General features: G+C 40.0%; 1 protein-coding gene across 2 annotated transcripts; it reads right to left on the bottom strand.

Moving 5' to 3' along the window:
• Positions 1-1,875: 1,875 nt before the first annotated feature.
• Positions 1,876-21,362, bottom strand: LOC121515740 (endosome/lysosome-associated apoptosis and autophagy regulator family member 2-like). Of its 2 annotated transcripts, XM_041796692.1 has the most exons (23): positions 21,324-21,362; positions 21,076-21,215; positions 19,236-19,356; positions 16,211-16,400; positions 15,986-16,133; positions 14,480-14,569; positions 13,428-13,533; positions 13,175-13,327; positions 11,819-11,907; positions 11,545-11,725; positions 11,319-11,447; positions 10,141-10,231; positions 9,952-10,054; positions 9,729-9,866; positions 8,498-8,761; positions 8,233-8,406; positions 7,974-8,148; positions 7,686-7,782; positions 3,786-3,887; positions 3,552-3,678; positions 3,209-3,387; positions 2,828-2,996; positions 1,876-2,750 (listed from the first exon to the last, which is right to left on the bottom strand). In XM_041796692.1, the coding sequence occupies exons 2-23, from the start codon at positions 21,172-21,174 to the stop codon at positions 2,682-2,684; spliced, it is 2,994 nt and encodes a 997-aa protein (XP_041652626.1). In that variant the 5' UTR covers positions 21,175-21,215; positions 21,324-21,362; the 3' UTR covers positions 1,876-2,681. The 2 variants fall into 2 exon arrangements, with proteins under 2 accessions (XP_041652626.1, XP_041652625.1); XM_041796691.1 differs by having other exon boundaries at positions 21,076-21,347.
• Between the last annotated feature and the right edge of the window lie 942 nt (positions 21,363-22,304).

The following is a 22,304-nucleotide window of genomic DNA, read 5'->3' as shown; positions in this document are numbered from 1 at the left end:
TTTATTTATTTATCTTATTTCACCTTTTGTTAACCAGGAGAAAACCTCATTGAGATTAAAAATCTCTTTTTCAAAAGTGTCCAGGCAAAGACAGCTGCAGCAAACAGAGTGCATAAAGGTTTAGTGCCCAAAGGCATTCTGGGAAAATTGCAGATTTGCCACAACTCAAATAATATGAGTTATAACAAAAAATACTTAAATTGTTTGAGTACTGTTCACTTAAAACTGAAATAAGTTCTATCAGCTCATAAAAATAGAGTTCAAATCGTTGTTTTGGATTTTTAAGTTAACACAACTTAATTATACCCCCTTTTTACTTAATTTTTTTAAACTAAGTTAACTTAAGTAAATCAAGCCCTTTTGCTGTTATGGCCAAGAAGTACAATTAACTTGTTTATAATAAGTATTTAGAACAGGTTAAGAAGAACTGAGTAATTTCAACTCAATGTTTGTGAGTAAAATGGATGTTGCTTTTTACAGTGTAGTCCAATTTTACTAACCAATTTTACTCATTTCAAACATTTATGATTTTACTATAGTTTTTTTGTTTTAAGTTTAGTTGAAATAAAAAAGTATTTCAGTCCAGTTATGGTCCGTAATAAGTGATTATATTGTGTTATCTCTTCACAGGAGATGATAAATCCTTATCTTCTGGAGACGTGGTCTTACAGTGGCTAATGGAGTCCAAGAAATAATTGGCAGCTGCTTCACTGTAGTTGGATGTGTATTGTTTTTTTTTTTTTTGTCAAATTTGTGGCATTCTGTGGCTATTTCTTTGGAGTTATCAGTAACTTTGTTATTCGCCTTTAGTTGTTCTATTGTCACATTTATAGGATTATTTTTCTCCATCCAAAAGAAATAGGCAGAGTTTTGCTCTCCCTCTTCTAACTATTTTATTCGTGATCTAATATAGGCTCCTTCCTATTTTAACTTGTACAAGTCATCAAGTTTATTTTGTAATTTTGCTTATTGGCTTTTTTCATTCTCAGATTGTCACCTGTTGTGATGGGGGTTGATGCTCTTTATTCTTTGGCTAAGATACCACCAAATCTCCTGATTTGGCTCTTATTTAATTCTATATTCTGAGTCACAGCTCTGCTCCAATAGGTTTTAATAAGATCCTTGGCTTGAGGTTTTGACCTGATCTTGATCAAGGAGGGAACAATTTAATTTCTAAAAACAAGCTTTAGGGCCTGGGTTATGACATTTAGACAGGTTTATTAAGATGTAGATTGCTGGCCGTTTTTTTCTTTAACTAGTCCTAGTTCCTCCTCCAGAACATCTATTGCTAATTGGGATTTTTGTACCTGTCTTACATTTCTCGTGTTTCACTTGTTTATACATTATTCACCCTTGTATTCCCCCCTTGCCCTGATCTTTGGGAGAGAAGGAAGAGAGAAGCACAGAATAATAATCTCTTATAACAAAAAATTATCCTAAAATAACAACTGTTTTTCCTTTTTTGTTCTTTTCATAATCACAGATATTGAAACAAATAAACACTAATATATAATGCCATCCAATAAAGACACGTTATCCACCTCTGGGAATGCAAATGGTATAAGCAAAATAAACTCACATGATAGTTCACATAATCAGAGCCTAAAGTGGCTCACCCGGTTCTCTCAGGTATTGGCGATGTCACCTGTCATGTTAGAGGCTCTCAATTAAATAAAGTCCTCAACCTCTTCTGGCAAAGCAGAGGTGTGCCTGATGTTATCGGCCACAACTCTCAGCACAGTTGGATAACTCATATTATACCCCAGCCCCTTCTCCTATAGTCGCTTTTCTACTCCACCAAACTTCTTGTACCTCTGAATAATGTCCTGAGAAAGATCTTGAAAGAAAGACAGCCACTTGCCTTGCCATTCCACTCGCTGTTTATCTCTGGCTGCCTGTAACACCCCTTAAGTGATGTTGACTATTTTTGCAATTTAAGGATTCAAAGTATAAGCTTTGCTCTCAAATGTTCCATCAAAATTGGTTAACCATGTTGATGTTTGTAGAGATTTATATTCATCACCTTACTTGTTACTCCACTTATGTCTGTTTAAGTAAATATCTCAGAGCCCTTAAGTTGGTTTCTTGAACCATTCAGATCAATAAAACATTGTCCACTTTTACATAAATACATCATAATTTATTTGACATACATGGACACACACCACAGCCTTCACTTATCTCACACGATACTTTCATTCTGAAATCGGCAGCAGCAGATCAAACAAGAGAGAAGACAGTAAAGTCTGTGAAAAGGAGACAGATGTACATTCAGACTGGTGACACTGACAGGAAACCACCACCTGGCTTTCAAAACACATTTCCACACCACATAAACTGAAATTTGTCTTAAGAAAACAGAAATTGATCCGTTAGGTCCTCATCTTCCCCTGAGCTCCTCTATCAGCCTTTCTGACATCGGTCCGAACTACAATACTACCTGGAGGTTTCCAACACACACCTCCGCTTCACGCTGGACGGATCGGTCCTACCAAGCTTTAAGGCCAAAGTGCTTGTGTGACTCCTAGCCCTGGCTCCAGGTGCATTATGCGTGTGGATGTGTGGGGATGTACACACATTCCCAGGTACCGAGGCTCATGAAAGGGGCGGTTGGTTAAATGGGTTGTTCAGTGGTGAGTCTCTTTGAAGGTCCAATCTCTCTCGATCATGTATCCACCTCTCTAGCTCCAAACCAGCGCTTTTGAATGAGATGAGTTTAGCTGCACATGTTCAAAGCTTTCTCCGTTTTTCTGCAATTATAAACAAAATTTGCAGCATGTTCAACATTTCATTTTATCACAATAAAGTAATATTTGTTGGCTCTCACCTTGGATGCTATGGCTTTAAGTTTTCCGAGCAGAGAAGGCTTTGTATATACAACTTCATCCTCCATGTCTCCCTCATTTTCTCCCTCCATCACGGCACAGCTGTCAGCTCCTGGCATCTCACACTCCTTATTGGCAGACATCACCAAGCGAGAGTATTTGTACTCCAATCTAGCAAAGACAAGAGAGATAGAACTGTCTTAATATGAAAAGGGATAACTAATTATAATCATGCCGATCCATGTTCAAGTCCTTTTCTTGAGTGGTTAATTTTAATTAGCGATTTGGTGCCTATGTAGACAAATGTGGTGACATTATAACTTCACTTTTGTACAACTAGAAGAGGTTTGTCATCTATCTTTATAAACAGTCAATAATTTTACCGCTTATTCTTTTTCCAGAAGTAACAGGTGAGGGAGATGAGCAGCACTGCGGTGAAGGCTCCAAGTCCTGCACCGAGCCGGACCCAAAACTCCACACCTTCACAGGGCAAAGTTTTCTTTTCAGGCAAGGTCACACCTCCTATACACAGCTTTGGCTCTGTCCACACATAGAGCAGGTCCTGGGATTTAATATATAATTAAATATATCATTAAAAAACAATGCAGAATCCCAGCTGGAAGTCAGAACGGTGCATCACTCCACATCCAGTGCACTTTAATCATGATATTTCTTTACTCTATGACTTTAATAACCCCAGTATTTTTGTCTAGTGTCCACACACACCTGTTGCCGTCCCTTGCAGGCTCCTTCTATCTGATGGTAGTCTCTTTCTGTGCATGTAGGACATGCTCCCGAGCTCTCCCATAAGAAGTTAAAGGTGCAGCCGTCACAGGTTCCTGCAGGGCACTGACTGTAATAGGCAATCACAAGCTGTTAGTGGAAAACCACATAAAGTTACCAGTAGAGGTTTGAACTGATATTACACAGGAACAAATAAATGCATTCCAAATGTAGTACCTAGGAACTGAGAGCTCCCCTTTAGAGTTTTTCTCTGGGTTACAGCGAAGTGTCACCACTGCACTCCGGCCTGACTCACACGACGAGGTTGACTCTAAGGACCTGGCCAATAAAAATAATTTTTATACATAAAGGAAAATGACAGAGCCAACAGCTTAACACCAGATTTAACATAATACAAGGTATCTGTGTCCAGATGAAAAGGATCCTTATTATGCCCTCATACCCCCCTGATAAGTTACATAACCTACCATGTGGCCCTTAGAGGGCATGATAACACAGCAGTGCCAACATGAACAGACCTAGGCTCCATTTTTAAGAGCTAGACAGGCATCAGAAATGCTGACACTACCTACACAACTACATGGTCCCTAATAGCCCCCAAAACCTACTATGCAGATTGACAGGCACTGCTGCTTTGTCAAGTTAGACCCCAGCATCCCTGAACAATCACCTTCCATACAAACTCTCAATGTCTATCATACCTACTCTCAATTCTACATTGTGTGAAATAAGAATTTATCCGTACAGTATGTTTACTAGTTACAGGCAAACACTCTTTTATCCCATCCAATTATTAGATTCAGTTTTTACACAATGGGAAGACTGGGGCATCAGGACAGTTGAAGACCTGTTTGTAATTAGGAGCTTTGCCTTCAGCAGTCATCTGAAGGAACAATATGGTCTCCAGAGCAACCTTAGGTGAGAGAGTATCAAAAACACCCACTTCAGAGAGAACCAGCAAACTTTAATAGCCTCTTTTAGCTTGGGTACAGAAATAGTTGTCTGTTACCTTCACTAAATCACTCATTATTCAGAAACTCACCATCTGTACTGAACATAATAAAAACGAACTGGGAGCAGGGGTAAGATACAAAACTGAGCAGCGTTCTTTGGTACACAAACACTGCCAACTCAAAGTGCTATCTCATTCAGGCAAGATTATCCACAGACTTCCTTTCACAAAAAAAAACAAAATCTTTTCAGATGCAGCCCCTTAGTGTAAAATGTGTGTGTGTAAAATGTGCTACACAGCATGATGAAACTTCAAATTATCTACAAAAAGATTTAAACCAGAGCTACTTTGTATTATTATTCTTGTGTAGACCTTACAACTTTGAAGTTGTAAAGAAGAAATGAAGAGGAGCAATGTTTTAAACAAGACTAGGTTAAAACCTAGTATATGGCTGATCGCAATTATCTGGGATGCCTGTTGAAATGCCTGACTGCCAGAGGGATTTTGTCATTATTGTTATTTTTTGTGAGCCAAATTTATTATGGTAACTTAAGTGTACAAAGCTACATGCTGTCCTCTCTCTCTCTCTGTTTCTCCTCTTAATAAAGCTCTTCTCTGTGTACATATGAAACACTACAGAGACGTGTCCATACTTCAATGATAGAGACAGACACTGAGTCACTGGAGATCAAATATTTTTTGGCAGATATGTCTGTAATGGTAGTAAGTTTATACTAACAATAAAACACTAACTGTTAATGAACTGTTTATGCTAAAATAAAATAAAAACTGCAGCAAGTTTCATTAACATTTCTGATTCCTCAGACAGGTGTGTAAGGGTCTTTATATTTGTAAAATTAAGCTGAATGTCTACTTTAGTGTTCCTAATGTTTTTAGTTTCAGTTATCAAAAAACAGTACATTTATCATATTCCCTGCAAATAAAGACGTGGTAAACGTTTAAGTAACGTTCTCTTAACAACGCAAATGTGGAGATTTTAACATTTATTTCTTCCCCATAAACATATGGTATTAAGGGAATATTTACCAAATATTTTTTAACATAGCGCACACCCCTGGCTCACGCGGGCGACACATACACACACAGCCAGAGCAAACACACACACACAGCGCCGACACGCTGGTCCTCCATGGTCAGAGAGGAGCTTTAAGAGGACAAAGTTCTGCTGTTTATCCTCCAGTATTCTGAAACTTTTTCCCTCAACAGATAGAAGACTGAAGTCTACCCTACTGACATGTTAGCGTGCGTTTCAGTGTAGATGTGTGTGTGAGCGTCGTGTTTGTGTGTGTCACTCTTATACAGCATGAAAGCAGATGAGGATGAGAGGAGAGCAAGCGGCAACCTCCGGTCCTGAAAATGAAGCCGATGCAGAAGTGCAAAAAAATTGCAATCTAACGAGTGTCCACTTGAGGCGGGCTGCAGGAACACCGGAAGTCCTGTCTGGACTCCTGTTAAACAGCTGTTTTTTACACTAGAAATTAACTGGTTTACAGCCTGGTTCAAAAAATCAAACATGTCTCATTAGCTAATGTCTTCATGTGCTCTCACTGTACAGGGGGTGAATTTTTTGTACCACTATCGTTTAGATAAAAAAACCTCACTGCTGAGTGATTTGGCCTGTCTCATTTGATTGGCAGATAACTCAACAGGCAGAAGCTACATTTCTGTCAACCAGAATGCTAGCTAGCTGACAGGAAGTTGCGCTTAGTGGGTGGATTGTAGCCTGATCCAAAGTTCGGTTGAGGCTGCGATTTCAATATGGAAGCTGCCACGGATTGGCTTCAAGAGCTGTTTGAATCCACCTAATGTAAGCAGACGGCTGACGTCATATGGGGTTTGTCCAATTCTTTCTACAGTCTATGGAGGAGAGCAGCCGACGCTGCTGCATAAAAGACTCACAAACGGTCAAAGAGAAAGGGATGATAGGAGTAAGAATGATGGGATACAGGAGATCATGATGGAAAAATGAGAAAAAAACAAAGGTTGTGCAGGAGTCTCAAATCACGAGTCCAAATCAAGTACAAGAACAATCGGTCCAGTTTGGAATAAACAGAAGCGGTCCTGCAGCGACATCCAAGCTAACAGCTAACGCCCGACAACGCGGGACAAGTTCACCGCCATGATCATAAAGCCATGCCGAAACAGACCAAGAGAAGAGCGAGAGCATTTTTATTCTGTCACAATAAGCTTTCAGTGTTGCTCTCTGCGCTTGTTTGAATGAGACAAGATGTCTGGTTCAGACAAAAGCACCGCTGCGGCTCACTTCCAGCTAATGACAGGCCTGCTAGAGTCATTAGCTGGGACACAACAACTCATTAGCTGTTTACGACAACTAACCTTTTCCCTGTAACTATCACATAATCATGCTAAAGTGGGGCGACAGAAGAGCGACAACATCGTTTTCTGTCACAGAAAGCTTTCAGTGTTGCTTTCAGCGCTAACTGTAATGAAGAAATGTGTTGGTGTGGCTAAGGCCGAGCTAACGTTCAGCTAGCAGGCGTTGCATACAAGCACAACAAGTAACCCTTTCCCTTTTTAACTATCACACACTCACGCCGAAGCATTTCGTCAGAAGAGCAAAAAACACCCCTTTCTGTTACAGAAAGCTTTTAGTGTTGCTGTCTTTGCTTGCTTTAATAAAGAAATGTCCAGTTTTATCTAAGTGCTGTTGTGATTAATTCAGAGCAAATCGCTACAAGCACAAGCAGCCAATGTACACAAGCATTCACACAAGCAGTTACCCTATCCCCCTCAACTATCGCATAGTCATGCCAAAGCAGGTCAGCAGAAGAGTGAAAACATCTTTCACAACATGAAAAGCTTATAGGGTTGTTTTTATTCTTTGTCATACAGAAATGTGGAACAGTTATGGTTAAACAGAGGCCATGCTAAAGCTATATCTGAGTATTTAGAGCAGTGGAGGCAGCCATTAGAGGGCTTTCAGCATGGGTAAACCCCACCCATAACACAACTCTGTATGTATGACTCTAGTTAACACAGTGGAGGCAGCCATCACTGCCAGCATTCAGCACAAGAAAACGCAACTCTGTATTGTAAGGCTTATAAATTAGCATCATCAGACAACAGACATCAGACATTGCCATGTGTAGGGCTGACCTCACTGGTCAGCCAAAAAGAGCTACCTGTAGTAGAAGTTGACATCAGGGACTTTCTTGGAGGTCTGTGGGTACAGCTCAGGTCTTGCTTTTATTCCGTTAAGTGTGTCATTTATTGATGCTCCTGTTAATAACAAAGAGAAACAATTAAGTGTATGGACAGTTTTTTTTAACATGTATTTTCTGTAACAAGAGTAAAGCAATCAAAGAACTCCCCTGATGGGTAATGTTGCATCAATAGGACAATAAAAGCAGTAAAGAAACTACTAAATGCAGGTCTCCACACTACTGCACTCTGCATTTAACATAACTAACCCAGGAATGTGTCGGCCAGGTTAATGGACTGTGAGGCAAGTGCTGTATGGAAACCTCGTCCATTAGCTGGGATTATTGTTGACTGGCAGATAAAGGTCTTGACAGCACTGGATCCATCCCCTTTCTCAGCAATGGAGAGGTCGGTTACATTGTCAGTACACACTGCCAGCTGACCCTGATGTAAAGACAAATGTCAGTTCAAAAACATGCTTTACGAAAAGGCAGTGTTTTCTGTATGTGTTTTCCACAGTCTTCACACCTTTCCTCCACACAGGCTGATATTGAAATGGTGGAAGTATTTGGTTCCTTTAGAGGTAAAGCTTGGACCATTCATTAGAGATCCCACAGATCCTAGGAGGCTGAAGTCATATGTCAGAGTAACATTTCCGTCTGTGTGTGTGAAGTGGCAGTCGCTGTAACATAAGCTGTGGTCCTGTGAAAAAAACACAAAAGTATAGGCATGATAATAAAGTAGTGTAATAAAATATTTTTAATAGAAACAAAGCATTTTGATTCCACCAAACCTTATCGCTCTTGCTGGCTGGTCCACAGGATTTGCAGGCATCTGGGCCCAGTGTAGCATGAGACACAAGGTATGTGTTATGTGGACACTCTGTGCACTGGTTAGTGCTTGTGTCTATGTAATGTCCAGCTGGGCACGGCACACATGCAGAGCCAGATGGCTGAGTGCTGAGAGCACAAGCCCGGCATCCAGAGGATACCCCGTCTACAGCATTAGTTACTGTGATGGAGTAGATCCGTGCCATGTCATTGAGATGCCTACGCACCTAAGGACAGAGTAACAGAGAAACAGGTAGAGAGTGAACTCTAGCAACGACTTTTCTGCTATGAGTCACTATATAGTTTATAGATTTTTATATACAAAAAAAAAAAGAATTAAAAACTACAGCCAGAGGCTTAAAATCACAACTCTTAGGATTTGATGGCAACAAACATTACCAAGGTTTTATCAAAGATTTGTAACCTAGCCTTAATAGACCACATTCCTGCATTCAGGTTTAGCAAGCTAGCTTTATCAAGCTTATTGTCTTCCTCTGGCAGTGAAGCAACAGGTATTTTTACTGGATGCACCACCCCAGAAACTATCTTCTCTTCCGTATCCATAAGATACTCTGTAAACACAATAACAAAGAGTGCTGTTTGAATTGAAATGGTCTTAAATGCATAACAGAAGGGAACGTTTGGTGTACCGAGTTTGGAGCGGATTCACAGGCCTAAAGGCTGTCCCTACTGTGGTTTGAACTTTTTAAACTTTTTAAAATATCTTGTATCCTGATAGAGTACAATGAAAATGAAGAGAATATGTAACGTTGGTAGGAATTGTAAGTTTTTAATGTCACTTTAAATATAGTTTTTTCAATTTACACATCACAATTAATTTAACAGGCAAAGGATCTTATTCAAACGGACTGTTTCTTGACTATGTGGGACTGTGAATATGCAATACATTCTGGACAGCACTTCTTTCCGAGGCCAAGGTAGGATGGTTTACAGATAAGGGGAGGCTTTTTTGTCTGTATCACTTCATTTGAATGCTATTAACAATGTCTTTAAAGAAACAGTCATTATGCTGACTGTCGTGTTTGCTTTCGAAAGGCATATAAAGGCATCAGTATTAAGTTCAATTTGCTTCATAACCAGTCACCTGCCTCCCACATATGCTCCAAGAGAGAAAACGTAAGAAAAACACGTTATATCTATGAATACCAGTTTAAGTACTTGAATCATTCTTACCTCTGAAGGTTGGTTAGTCCTTTGGAAAGCCCAGGTGTAAGAAACCGAGGCATTTTTTGTCATGATGTGTGTGAACCTCTGCCTTGTGTTTGTCCTCTCCCATGATTCCACCACTGTTGTGCTCTTCCTGTTTACATCCTTAAAACAACAAAAATGGTCACTACATTGACCTTGTCTTTATGACAATATTTACGTACTAGCTACTGTCAGGAGCCTTACTTACCATCATGAAGTAGAGCTCGCAGTCAGCTTTGCACTCAGTTTCAAATTCAAATGTGATGCGGCCAAACTCTGCCCCTGACTGGCCGAACACAGACGTGGGGAGTCTGAGGACAGACCCAAACAGAGAAGAAAAATTAGTCACAACAAAAAAGGAACCAGAGTGAAAAAAAAACACACCATGACTTCTTACTTAAATCCAGGGACATGGATGTTGAGGATCAGGTAATCATTATCTGAGCTCCCTGCTCCACTCTGGATATGATCCCCTGCTACCTCCCAGCCTAACACACAAGAATAAAAAACACATTTTCCTACAATTTGAGACAAATGTTACTTGAGACAACACAGAAGGACTCAATTCAGTCTACATTTCAGTAATCATTCTCCTTATTTCTGCATTCCCCTATCCTCTTACACCCGAACACACTCTCAATGCAGCAGATGGTTGTTCAAGATGAGTCTGGTACTGTTTAAGGAAGAGGTTTATTCTTGCAGATACTTTGCTAAATGTTGCTTAGTGCTGTGTTCATGCTAGATTAATCTTGTAGTGTTAGTGTCAATGACAGTCAAGGACACATCTAAAAACCTCCGGACCTTCTAACAGAAGGTATAGTATGTTACATTTTTCTCCTGCCCTTCATGATTTGCTCTGTGATGTCAATGATGTTGACCAATAAGAGGACAGAGTGCTCTGTTTGCGCAGCAGTCACAACTGTCAACAAACCAAACAATCAAGTGAAAAAGAATGTTGAAACTGGAGCTGAGATGGGAATATGAGACCGATGGAAAGTCTGTCAAGCTCTTGCAGCAATAAATGTTGATGAAAAATGGCAGACACACTTCGGCAACCCAGTTACTAACTGCCGTAGGCATTTGCATCACGCTAACATATCCATCATAATGTAAGTATTGGCTAACAAATTCAGTCTAGTACAGAAAACACAGTACATTTATTTGCAGTCTTCTTTATGGATTTAGTCTAGCCTAGGCCCCTTTCTTACAATATGTCATAACATTATCGCTGTAATTTATGGTATACCACTGTGTGGTCTGTCATGTCTGCTGGTCAAGACACAGCTCAAATTTATGGCTCTTTGATTGTCTAATCAGAAATAGTGACAAACTTAACGGACAAAAAAAATGTAGTCTGACGTCAGATTTACACAGCTTATTAGGTCAACTGTAAATCTCTGCGTTCTGGTGTCAAATATAAAGTAGTGAATTAGAGGGCCAAGAGTGATAACCCTCTTTTAACCTTATTTTTAGCAAAAAAAAGACAATACTTCTATTTCCCAATATGATACCACACTGGTTCAGAAGTGGTTTTGCAGGAAGAGAACAATAGATATAAAGAAGGGATGGACCCACCATTCATACTGTCACATTTGGTGTTTCCCACATTAAAGCAGGAGGTCTTCATGTTCGTAGGAAGAACATTCCACCATTTATACTCGTAACCCAGGGTGGGCTCAGTGCCGGCAGGACACTGCACACAAGCTGTTAGATGTACACAATGAAAAACATATTTAGCAGACAGCAGAAGGAAAAGCAAAAAAAAAAACAAAAGGTCTGGAGTGGGTCTAATCTCAAGTACGTTTCATCCCATCAGAATAGGTCCCAAGTGGGCATGGTGAGCAGGTGGCTGTGTCGTTGTTATAGAAACCAGGGTTACAAGGGGGGCAAGGCTCTCGTTCTCCACCTGGAGGCAAAGGCTCAGCTCCAGGCACCCCCTCCAGACAGATCTTAGGTTCAATCCACTTGTACATGACCTGAGTCTGAAATAATACAGAAATGTGAAAGCACAGTGATGAAGAGAACCAGAAACTGAGATTAGTGTATTTAATCCAGAGAACCCTCTTTTCACTCACCTTGCCTTCTTGGTCACATGCTGTATGGATCTGGAAATAGTCCTTCTTGGAGCATGGAGGTCTTTTACTACACACACCAGAGCCCTCAGCTTGGACACGTAAGGACAAGACAAAATAAAACTACATGAAATTACAACAGAAAATGACACAAAACTATACTTATACAGGGTCTCACAAATGCTGTGCGTATTTAAAATCAATAACTCTCAAAGACAACCAAACATAAAAGGGATCAAATTATCATTTAAACTAAATGGCCCAAATAGATTTAAGAACCATTAATTTTAACACAGTACAGAGGAACTATAAAACGTTTTTTTACTGGATGTGAATGCACACCAAGAACTAACAGAACAGAAAGAAAAGTGTGCTCTTATAAGGACTGTTTTGGCATGAGACTCAGCTAAAACACAGCAGGGAGAAAAGGCATCATGCAAAATGTATAAAGAAATGTACTGAATTAAAGATGCAATATGTTCTGAATACACAAGCCCTCTCACAGTCACTCCTCAGTGACATTACTGAGGACATGCATGCACAGCATTGTATTATAGGCATGTAAACCTGCAGATATGTTGACACTGGTATATGAGTGATCCATTCGTTTAGATACTGTTGAAATATCCCAAAATTAAATAAGACTAGGCTAAAACCTAGTATATGGATGACCGCAACTATCTGGGATGCCTGTTGAAACGCCTGACTGTATTGTGTGTTCTGGCAGAGTGATTGGTTTTTGGGGTTTGTAATTGTGCTGTCCCTTATGTCTGTGGGTTGTGGCCCTTAAAAATTTTAAACACAAAGCCCTGTATTTAGGAAATTGCATCAATATATTTTACAATCATCTGGGAAAGCTCTCAAACTAAGCATTTGGGAGGAGCAGGACTTTTCAGAATATCTTCAAAAGGTGACTGGAGGAACATTCTGTCTCGAGGGACGTACAAAAACATCTTCACTACCAAGACAAGCTTTCCGTGTGGCTATTTGCACTTGTTTTAAAAAGAAATGTGGTCCAGTTCTGATTAAACTGCGGCTTTCCTACAGCTACATCGAGCTGATGGCTACCGCAGCAGCAGCCCCTGGATACAAAAGCGTGAGTCCTACATCTTCTGCTGCTCCCTGGTGATCACACAAGACCTCCACAAATAGTTAACTTGCATGGTTCTCCTTCTAAAGTTTGACAACTGTGAATGAATGTAGGGCAAGCTTTGTTTCTATACTTTCACTCTGGTTTGTGTTTATCTAAACCGAACACAGCTCTGCTGTTACATTGCATTGTTTCCAACAGTCATTAAATTTTGGATTTAATTCATAAAATCTTTCCTTATTTTTTGGTGCATTAGTTTGGGCTTCTACCTGCATAATGGGTGGTGGTGTTGCAAGGGGTGCAGGAGCTGGCACCATGGCTAGAGTAGGTGTTGCGAGGACAGGGATCACATGTGGAGGATCCTGGGACATGGCTGAATGTCCCCGGCTTACACGGAAAACACTCAGAAGTGTAAGCGACTCCTGACAGATGGAGTGACAGACAAAGAACAGGGACATTAATGTATTGCCTTGTCAATAACTAAAAGCAAGAAAGGCAGAAAAAAGAACAATTGATTCTTACCCTCAATTTGAACATTTTTTAACAAAACAGGCTTCACCACTTTGGCCCCCATCAGGACTCCTCCTGTCCTCCAGTACAGGATGTTTGTGCCAGATTTCAGGTTCACCTAAAACATTACCTAAATCATTATCACCAGAAAAGCCATGGGATTATGAACAGGGTAAGTTTGGAAAGAGAGGAAAAGGCAGTTTGCTTCAGTTGCTAAATATAATTATATCAAATAAAGGAAGAGGTCTTAAATGTCTTAATGTATCTGACTCTTTGAATGCTCTGGCGAATAATTATCAGGTTTGATACTTAATATTTACCACATTTATAGTTTCAATTATACAAGAGTGCACTTTTTGTTGAGCTGAAATCAAAACAATACTGTATAAAAGATGTCAAATAAAAAGTTCACCATGCTGCCATAACGCCGGGTTATCTACTTAGAAGGTAATGCCAAATTTTCTTCCCAAGTTTAGCATTTTAGACGCATTAAATTGTATCCATCATCTTTTAGCTAGTTTACACCCTATGTACAGAGTCTGTTGTCCTCAACACAGGTGGTGGGGTTAACATATGACCTGTGGCTCCTTTCCTGCATGTCACTCCCCACTCTTCATCCCCAGTTTCCCAACACTATCTACTACCTCTCTAATAAAGGCATGCAACCCAACAAAAATAAATAAATCTTTTAAATAGAAGAAAAATATAAAATCTTCAACAAAACCACTTATTTCAATAAACTTTTGCTATAATCCAGAAAATGTCACTGCACCCAAAGATATAGATAGACATTATTTAATATTACAGCTACTTGAAATCTTTTACACAATGCTGCAGCTGAAAATATACACACAAACTCATTTTACAGAGGGACTGGAAAAATACTGGAGACAATAAAAAGGAATGTGAGTGTACTAACAGGCTTCCTGCTTGTATCCACCCATTGCTTACTTTTTATCCTGAGTTGAACAAATTAATTTATCCCCACCAAATGATCCGTCCTTCTTTGCTGCTAGTCTCTGCAGGAAAACTTACTTTTGACCTTTAAAACATGACAAACTTACTGTATGTTTAGCCCATTCACCATTGTTGGTAAGTTTCAGCCACTTCGCATCAGAAGACGTATCCATCTCCTGACACTGGTCGTTCTGGATCTGAACACACACACAAAAAGAAATTCAGCTTAAACTCTCACTTCTTTTAAAGACATCATGGACATGATGCTTGCAGTGATTTAAAAAAAAGGCTATGACAAAGATTTGAAGTAACGATCTGGAGCCTACTTACACAAACAGGAAGAAAACACAACAGACAGCAGCATTCAGGGGAGTGTACCATAAAGAATGATAAGAGGGCAAGCCTGGTCTGATGAGCCGGCATTCTTTTAACCTGGCTCAATATCAATGCTGAATGACTCTAAACTCACAATCTGGCCAGAGTTGTGTCTTAAAATCAGTACAGAGCATCATATTTCAAATTCATTTATAAAACTAATTTGACTTCAATTTGACCAAATATCTTGTTATTACAGAGTATTTTTTATGACCTGAAACACTGTTAGACCTTATAATTCCTAATTATACTGCATAAGTTATGTTTATCATTGTTGAAGTGGCATTGTACTGTGTTTTTGCATTAGAAATAAACAAGAGGCATCAATAGTTTAGCAAGCTGTACAACCAACTTATCAGGAAATGTCAAGAATGAATGCAGTAATTTTCTGTAGTTTAATTCATTCCTTCCATGCAGCAGCATTGGTGTGTTTTTAAATACCTCAGTTAATGCTGTGTAGGCCCATTCACCTCTTATAATTAACCAACAGTCTCCTAGAACAGGCACCTAACACCTCCATAGTAGATAGTCCAGTTGCTTTTTTTGCAGAAGTGTTGAAAGATTCGCTCAACACCCATATGCATACACATTCATTGAGATAGAAAGCCTGAGTTTAATAAAGCCTGGGTATGTTGAACTTGCTTTGTGGTATACCCTAACCTGGCATGCCACATAGCCTGTTTTATATATCCACTGCATGGAATATGTTTCACATCCATCTGGAAAACAGTCCATAGTCACCTAAACCACATCCAGAGCTACCATAAACTCACGCATAGGTCAGTCGGGGAAAGAGCAAAAACTGCTCTTCTACCCAAAAAGCTTTCAGTGCAGTGCTTTGTGCTCCTTTGATAAAGAAATGATATCTAGTTCTGATACTCTACACTTGCATTTTTTAACATCAAAGCTAATCGCTTCACTGTTTATCATTGTTAACTGGCTTGCAGTATGACAAATCGCTGCCCATTGCTAACTCGCCCGTTCCTCTGACTGGTCTGTACATTGTCAGATGAGGCACAAATGTTTAAGATTGGAGCTCTATAAGATGGATCGGCCTGATGACAGAAAATGTAATCTGGCGAATCCATCAGCTTTGCAAGGTTAGATATAACCCCCCCAACTGCAAAAGGTGTCTACATGACACTACCTGCATGGACTCGTAATCCACTTACACATAAAGATCCACATCATTAATTCAGATGTATGAGTGATAAAATATTTCAATGGTAAAAACTTACAAAGAACTCGAAGAGCAGGTTGTTGTCTGGATACTGGTACTCAAAGCTCACAGAGCCCTGTTTCTTCAGGTGGACAGCATAAATAAGAGAGACTGTGCACTCATCCCTGTTAGACTCCATGTAGTTTCCTTGAGGAACCCAGGAAGAACTGCAAGAAACATACATAAAAATTCCTTTTCCACCAACAATGCAGGTTTCAATTATTTTCATACACTACTCACACACCTATTGCAGGTGAGCCTGTCCTCCCCACTGGGACTGTTTTCCAGCGAGGTTGCTAGACTACTAAATCCAGCCGGCATGGAATCCCACTGGTCGAAGCGTATTCCGCTGCCAAGGGAGTAGCTCCCTGCTGCACACTGGGTGCACTCCTGAGCTGACATCTCCAGGAACTCCCCAGCATCACAAGAGAAGGCTAAACACAGAGGGAGGATACACAGAGAGGTGGGATACAGTAGAAATCATTTTACATTCAAAGTCACTCAAAGTAAGAACGTTTTTTTGGCATGCTTCAGTCAGTATAATGTTGAGGAGACTTACAGCCTTTTGCACCATGTTTCTGTGTTTGCATTTTTATCCACTGTACTATTGTGTCTTTCTGCATCCAGGAAATGTTTTGACACTATCAGCTTTTCCTTATACCTGATCAGGTCAAATGCTATTTTTGTGCCTCTTAATGCTTCAAAGAAATCTCTAAAAAACAAAAATGTGTACGGGTATGCAGTTTCTGTAGTGCACTCAAAGGATAAGCGGCACAACAGAAGCTGCTTGAAGATGTGATTTAATTTAAGGACAGTTTGCTGAGATGGCACTCTTTCTTGGTGACATAATTCACCAGGAACAGTTAACTTGATTAAGTGGGCCTCATGCTTTGTGTAATGGTGCCCAAGGCTTCATGATTATATCCTTTCTTTTTTTCAGCAACTGTAGGGGAACCAAAGTCTGCTGTTCCTCAAGGTAATTTGCAGGGCTTGAACAGGAAGAAGGAAACAAAAAAAAAAACAACAGAATAACAAAAGGTTTCTGTCAGAGTAAGATGAGGACTTAATGGCTGCAAGAATGTGGAGGAAATTCTTCATTTTGTTGTAAAAGTCCAACAAGTAAGATTAGGTTACATTCCGCATACTAATATGAAAACACTTCGTGTTTTGTGAGGTTCATACTGCTGCTTATATTAATATCATTTGTATAGCATCTTTAAAAACAGGGGTTCATAAAGATATTTGAAATGTTTGGAAGCAAACATAAGGACATAGAAATAGAACCCACAAAACCAAAAGACGGAGGTATACGCCAATCAAAATTTTTAGTGCCGATACTGGAATTGAACATGTTTGAGACAAGCATGTACTGATCATATTTTGTGTTTTGTGATGGCAGCTAGTTTAGTAGTTGATCAGTCTGCTCAGCTTTCTAGTGTACAGGGACCTCATACAGGAGGAAGCATGTCCTGGTAAAAAGACCGCAAAAGTCCTTACCTGTTGTATTATGGTTTCAGAATTATGTGGACACTCTGAGAATGATTGGATGTTAAACAATGATGTATTTTTAAGGTGGAAAAGTTTGATTCTTTCCAAATAATGAATACATTTTTTGTATTTTAAATCTAAATTGGTACACATTTTATTGGCTATGATAGGGCATATAACTACCTGATCAACAAAAAAAAATCGAGGAAGCATGTCCACAGATTCTTCAAATTTCCAATTTCTTAACACTTTGGCCTCACCTCTGCTCCAAGCAAAGTTTTAGGGATCTTACAAAAACCTCCAAGTTGATGACTGACCCAAGCAGCAGCAGCACTGGCTATGGAGATGTCCTCTAGCCATCAGGTGCTGCTTTTATGATTAATTTGATCAATTGCACTGACTGCATTACTTGATGGCAAATAGATAACTAGAAAAGCACTCGGAGAATGCAAACCTACACCATTAGCCCTATTTCCCAATAGTGAAGAATCCTTCAAAAAATTCCTGGATCTGTCCCCGTGTGCCACCCACCACCGCATTCACCGATTACTCCCTCCCCAATGGGTTCGAAACACGGTGAGACAAAGTATTGGCTTCGCTACGGGTGCCATCAGATGCACTGACAGTCTCACCCATGGTCTCACCAGACGACTGGAAGTCATGGCAGAGGGTGACTATTCCTCTATTCCTCCCAGCCCTGTGAGTATTCTCGCTATAATTCGCTGTCTTTCTCTTTGTTACACTCAGACTCGACTCCTCAACCGGACATGTGTCTTTCAAATTCTCTCGACTCCAAAAATTTGAATAGAAACACACCCAAAAACACCCAAAAACTGCTGCTGGGATTGAAGTTACTCAGGTCCGCCATCTCCTGGTGTAAAGTGGTAACAGCGCAGATCTCTGCCATTAGCCCTATCTCCAAATAGTACAGAATCCTCAAAAAAAATTCCTGGATCCAGATGGTGATCTGGATCACTCCCAAAATCTAATCAGTTCTTCCTTATGCCATTTCTGACATTTCCTGTAAATTTCATCAAAATCTGTCCACAACTTTTTGAGTTATGTTGCTAATAAACAAACTAACTAACGAACAAACCCACCCAATCACATAACCTCCTTGGCGGAGGTAAATACACTACACCTGACTAACAGTGCTTTTCTCAGCCACAGACACCAGATTAGAGTCAGTCAGAGGTAGGTAATCAGGTATTTTTCATGATAATTGGCTGATTTTGATTTGCTTTGTTGTACAACACACAACTGTATTTAGGTCCTTCTTAATGGTTTGATATGATAAGGCACATATCAAAAGTCCTGAGATATTTTTAGGAAAACAATTAAACCCAATAATGTAAACCTTTGTGTGACTAGTTATCATTTAGTAATGTAGTGTCATGATATAGCCCTTCAACTGACCAACAATTTACTGAACAGCTGCATGATGTGCCCCTGAGTGACTGTACACAGACAAAATTGCAAATGTTGCAAAGGTATCATCTTTAAAATAAAGAAATTATTTGAGCAGATTTCAATGCTGTGACAGATGTCAGTGTTTACATCCAAACAACTGCTTGAACCATACTTCATATAGGACACTATTAAACAACATGACCCTTTAATGATGGGGCTTGTGAAGTTATGCAGCAGAGCCTAATTTTGTGCAAGTGTTTAGCTCTGTGCTCGCCTGGAGGACATCCAAACAGGGTCATTCAGGTTGTTGTAGTGGAAATTCCAGGCCACTGATAAGACACTGACATACACACATCAACCATCATACTTACTGCACTCAGTACCGCGCACTGGCTCTGGTAGTCCAGCGCAGGCCCCATGGCTCTGCGGGATGGCCACTCTCCAGCGAGATCCTGTGCTGTCACACTCCGTGTACTCATAGTAGTAGTCCGCCTGCCAGACACACACACATAAACGCACATTAACATAAGAAATGTATCACCACAGCAGTCTCACTATGAGCTTATAAAGAACAGAGGCAGGCTGGTAAAACTCACACCACAAGAGGCCTCCACCCAAATCAGAGTGTGCATCACGTCATCGTTGGTGAGAATGTTTTGCTAATCAGAGCAGACTAAATGGATGCATCTACTGCATTAGCCACAATGCTGAAATTAACTTCCATTTCCAGCTGCTCAAAGCATGACCGCTTGTTATCTCGAAAGCCACAGACACTCTTGTTCCCCAGATTCATAACATACCATCTCCATGGCGATGGGGACAGGGGTTGGGGGAGCAGAGGGCTGTTGGTAGAACACGCAGAGCTTTATTTCTTTTCATATACACAATTATATTTGATCATTTTACACAATGATATTTGATTTAAAACCGTTTTAATCTGTAGCCTTGAGAAATTATATTAATATGACATTCTTGCCTCCACGGAGCTCCTACCCATCGCTCTGCCTTCAGAGGAACTGGCCTCATTTCTGACAGTTTACATAATGTTATTCCTTGAGCCAAACCAGATTTTGACACCATGGTGTATGCAGGCTGTTGTGTGTGTAATGATTCACATAATTGTTTATGATTTTTGTGATAGAGCTCAGACACAGACATGGATTATACATGACAAGTATGAAAAGGTTAAATATAGCATACTCAATATACTAAAATCATAGCAGCAATAATTTAAGTGATGAGAAATCTACAAAAACATCATGTCCTTTGGTGCACTAAACCCTTATTTCCTCGTGATTTAAAAGAGAGCTTGTTGAATAACTGATATTTATTATAGACAATAATAAGGCAAAATAGACCCTACTCCATTATGTCTTTTTCAGTGGCTGCATGTGGTGTATCAAAACAAAGTAATCAATAGAGGTGAGGGAGAAGAGATTTAACACGATGTTCAAAATCCTGCCAAAAGTGTGGAAAGGCTTGAAATTTTTGAGAGTTTAAATAAAACAAGCTGTTTTGGGGAAACACATAGACTCTTGCTTGTTAATCAAACAGTAAAAGCCAAAGCACAACTGTAAAGATTACATGTGTGTTGCTGAATGTAAGTCCAGTTCTAGTTAAAGGCACGGTACCATCTCTGGTTTAATTTCTGTCACCCCAGAGAAAGTCATGAAGCAAAATCCTTCAGTAGCACACACACCTAACCTGGAGGCTGTATCAATCTCTCTGCCAGTGTGAAAATAGATTAAGCCAACATTTTAGGAATGCTGCTCTTCAACTTTGAGACAGTGTCATTCAGACCCTGCTGCCAGCCAGGAGGTGTCGAGCAGAACCAGAGCAGCGGGAAGGAAAAGCCAGTCCGTGCAGGAAACTGATAACAGCCTGTACAGCACTGAGTGGTGAAGTTCACCATGGACCAGACCTCATCAGAGATTCATACTACTCCATGATGTTTACACTTGCTTTCTTCAAGGACAGAGGAAACTACATCTCACCATGGGGCGATCATATTGAATTTAATAGCACACATCGACCCGGAAATGTGTCATCAATTCTTAATCGTATTTGATGTGATTACCTAGTGACTGTCAGTGCAGCCATAGCTTTGCGATAAGTGCGTTTTCCTAATTGCCACTGCCACAAGAATGCTCTCACTAACAAAGCGGAGGAAGTGAAATAATGAGGAATTATTGATCCATTGTGGTATCTCACCTCACTACACTGCCGCTGTTCTTTGGCCCCGTCAATCAGCCGGAGCTTGCAGAGGATGATGAGAGCGCAACTGGCGACAAACCGAGCCGAGGACCGCATTGTGGATCATCGAGGGAGAGAGAAATCACGACAGTCTCGATCTAGAAAGAAGAATTGTTCCACAAGTCAGCGTCAGAATGATGCTTTACAACCACAATCCGACACCTGCTCCTCTCGCCTTTTGTCGGCAGATTGTAACCCTTAACCACCTGCGATTATCCTCTGACTGTGCGCTCCGGAGCTCATCATCACAATCCAGTTAGGCAGAATAGAGAAGTACTTCCGGATACAGTTTACAAAATAAAGCTCGTGACTTATGTATGAGGGAAATAGCCACCCACCACTTCACTTTTTGAGACTCTTTCCCAGTATGATATTATTGTTTTGTAGAGCATACATGGGTTCATTTTGAGAAACTATGCGTCCTTTGTCCTAAAAAGGACTTTTTTTTTTTCATTTTATTCTGAAGGCAAAAAGCTTAAACGTCTGGTATTATTCTGGTTATTGGGCGAGCTTGACAGGCTGTGCGCGTGTATCTTTAACCACTGGTTGTGACGCTCCTGTGACGTCATTCAAGCGAAAAATAATGTTCGTTTGCAGGCTATAGTTAAGAAGAATTTATGTGGTAAACATAACAAATATGCAAGCAGGGCTATCTGTAGAGGTGTGATGCTGTTGATATGGTTAAAGTGATGATGAATGTTGTCAAATTGAGCGCTAATGGGAGATTTATAGTCCTGGTATATTTATATTGCGGATATGTTAAGTGGATTTGTTTTAGCAGATTTAACTAATACAATATAATATTTAATTCAATCAAGATGAATGTTGTTATTTTAAAACGAGTCTCTGTACATGAAGTAGCCTGTAGTCTAGTCCTCTCACCACCAGAGGGAGGCAAAGCTCCTCAGCAGTAGCATTTTATAAGCTGTTGTTTTTTATTTCGTTAAGACAGCATGTGACTTGATGGTGACTTAAACAGTTTTATATAAGAAAATTTTTATCTAAACAAACAACGTTTGCTTTTCTATTAATGACCACTCTTAGCTTGAGGAGTGTTTACTTTAATACAATGGTAAGCAGTGAATCTTTGATATATGAAACTTGATAAATGAACTCAAAATTGTGTCTCCTTAGCTTAGCTAGCTGGTCGTACTAAAAGGTAGCAGCAGGAGACAGCAACACAAGAG

Source organism: Cheilinus undulatus, linkage group 9 (assembly GCF_018320785.1).
Source record: "Cheilinus undulatus linkage group 9, ASM1832078v1, whole genome shotgun sequence".
In the NCBI taxonomy this organism is placed as follows: Eukaryota; Metazoa; Chordata; class Actinopteri; order Labriformes; family Labridae; genus Cheilinus; species Cheilinus undulatus.
The sequence above is the reverse complement of the archived record's forward strand: the minus strand, read 5'-3'. Positions and strand labels throughout refer to the sequence as shown.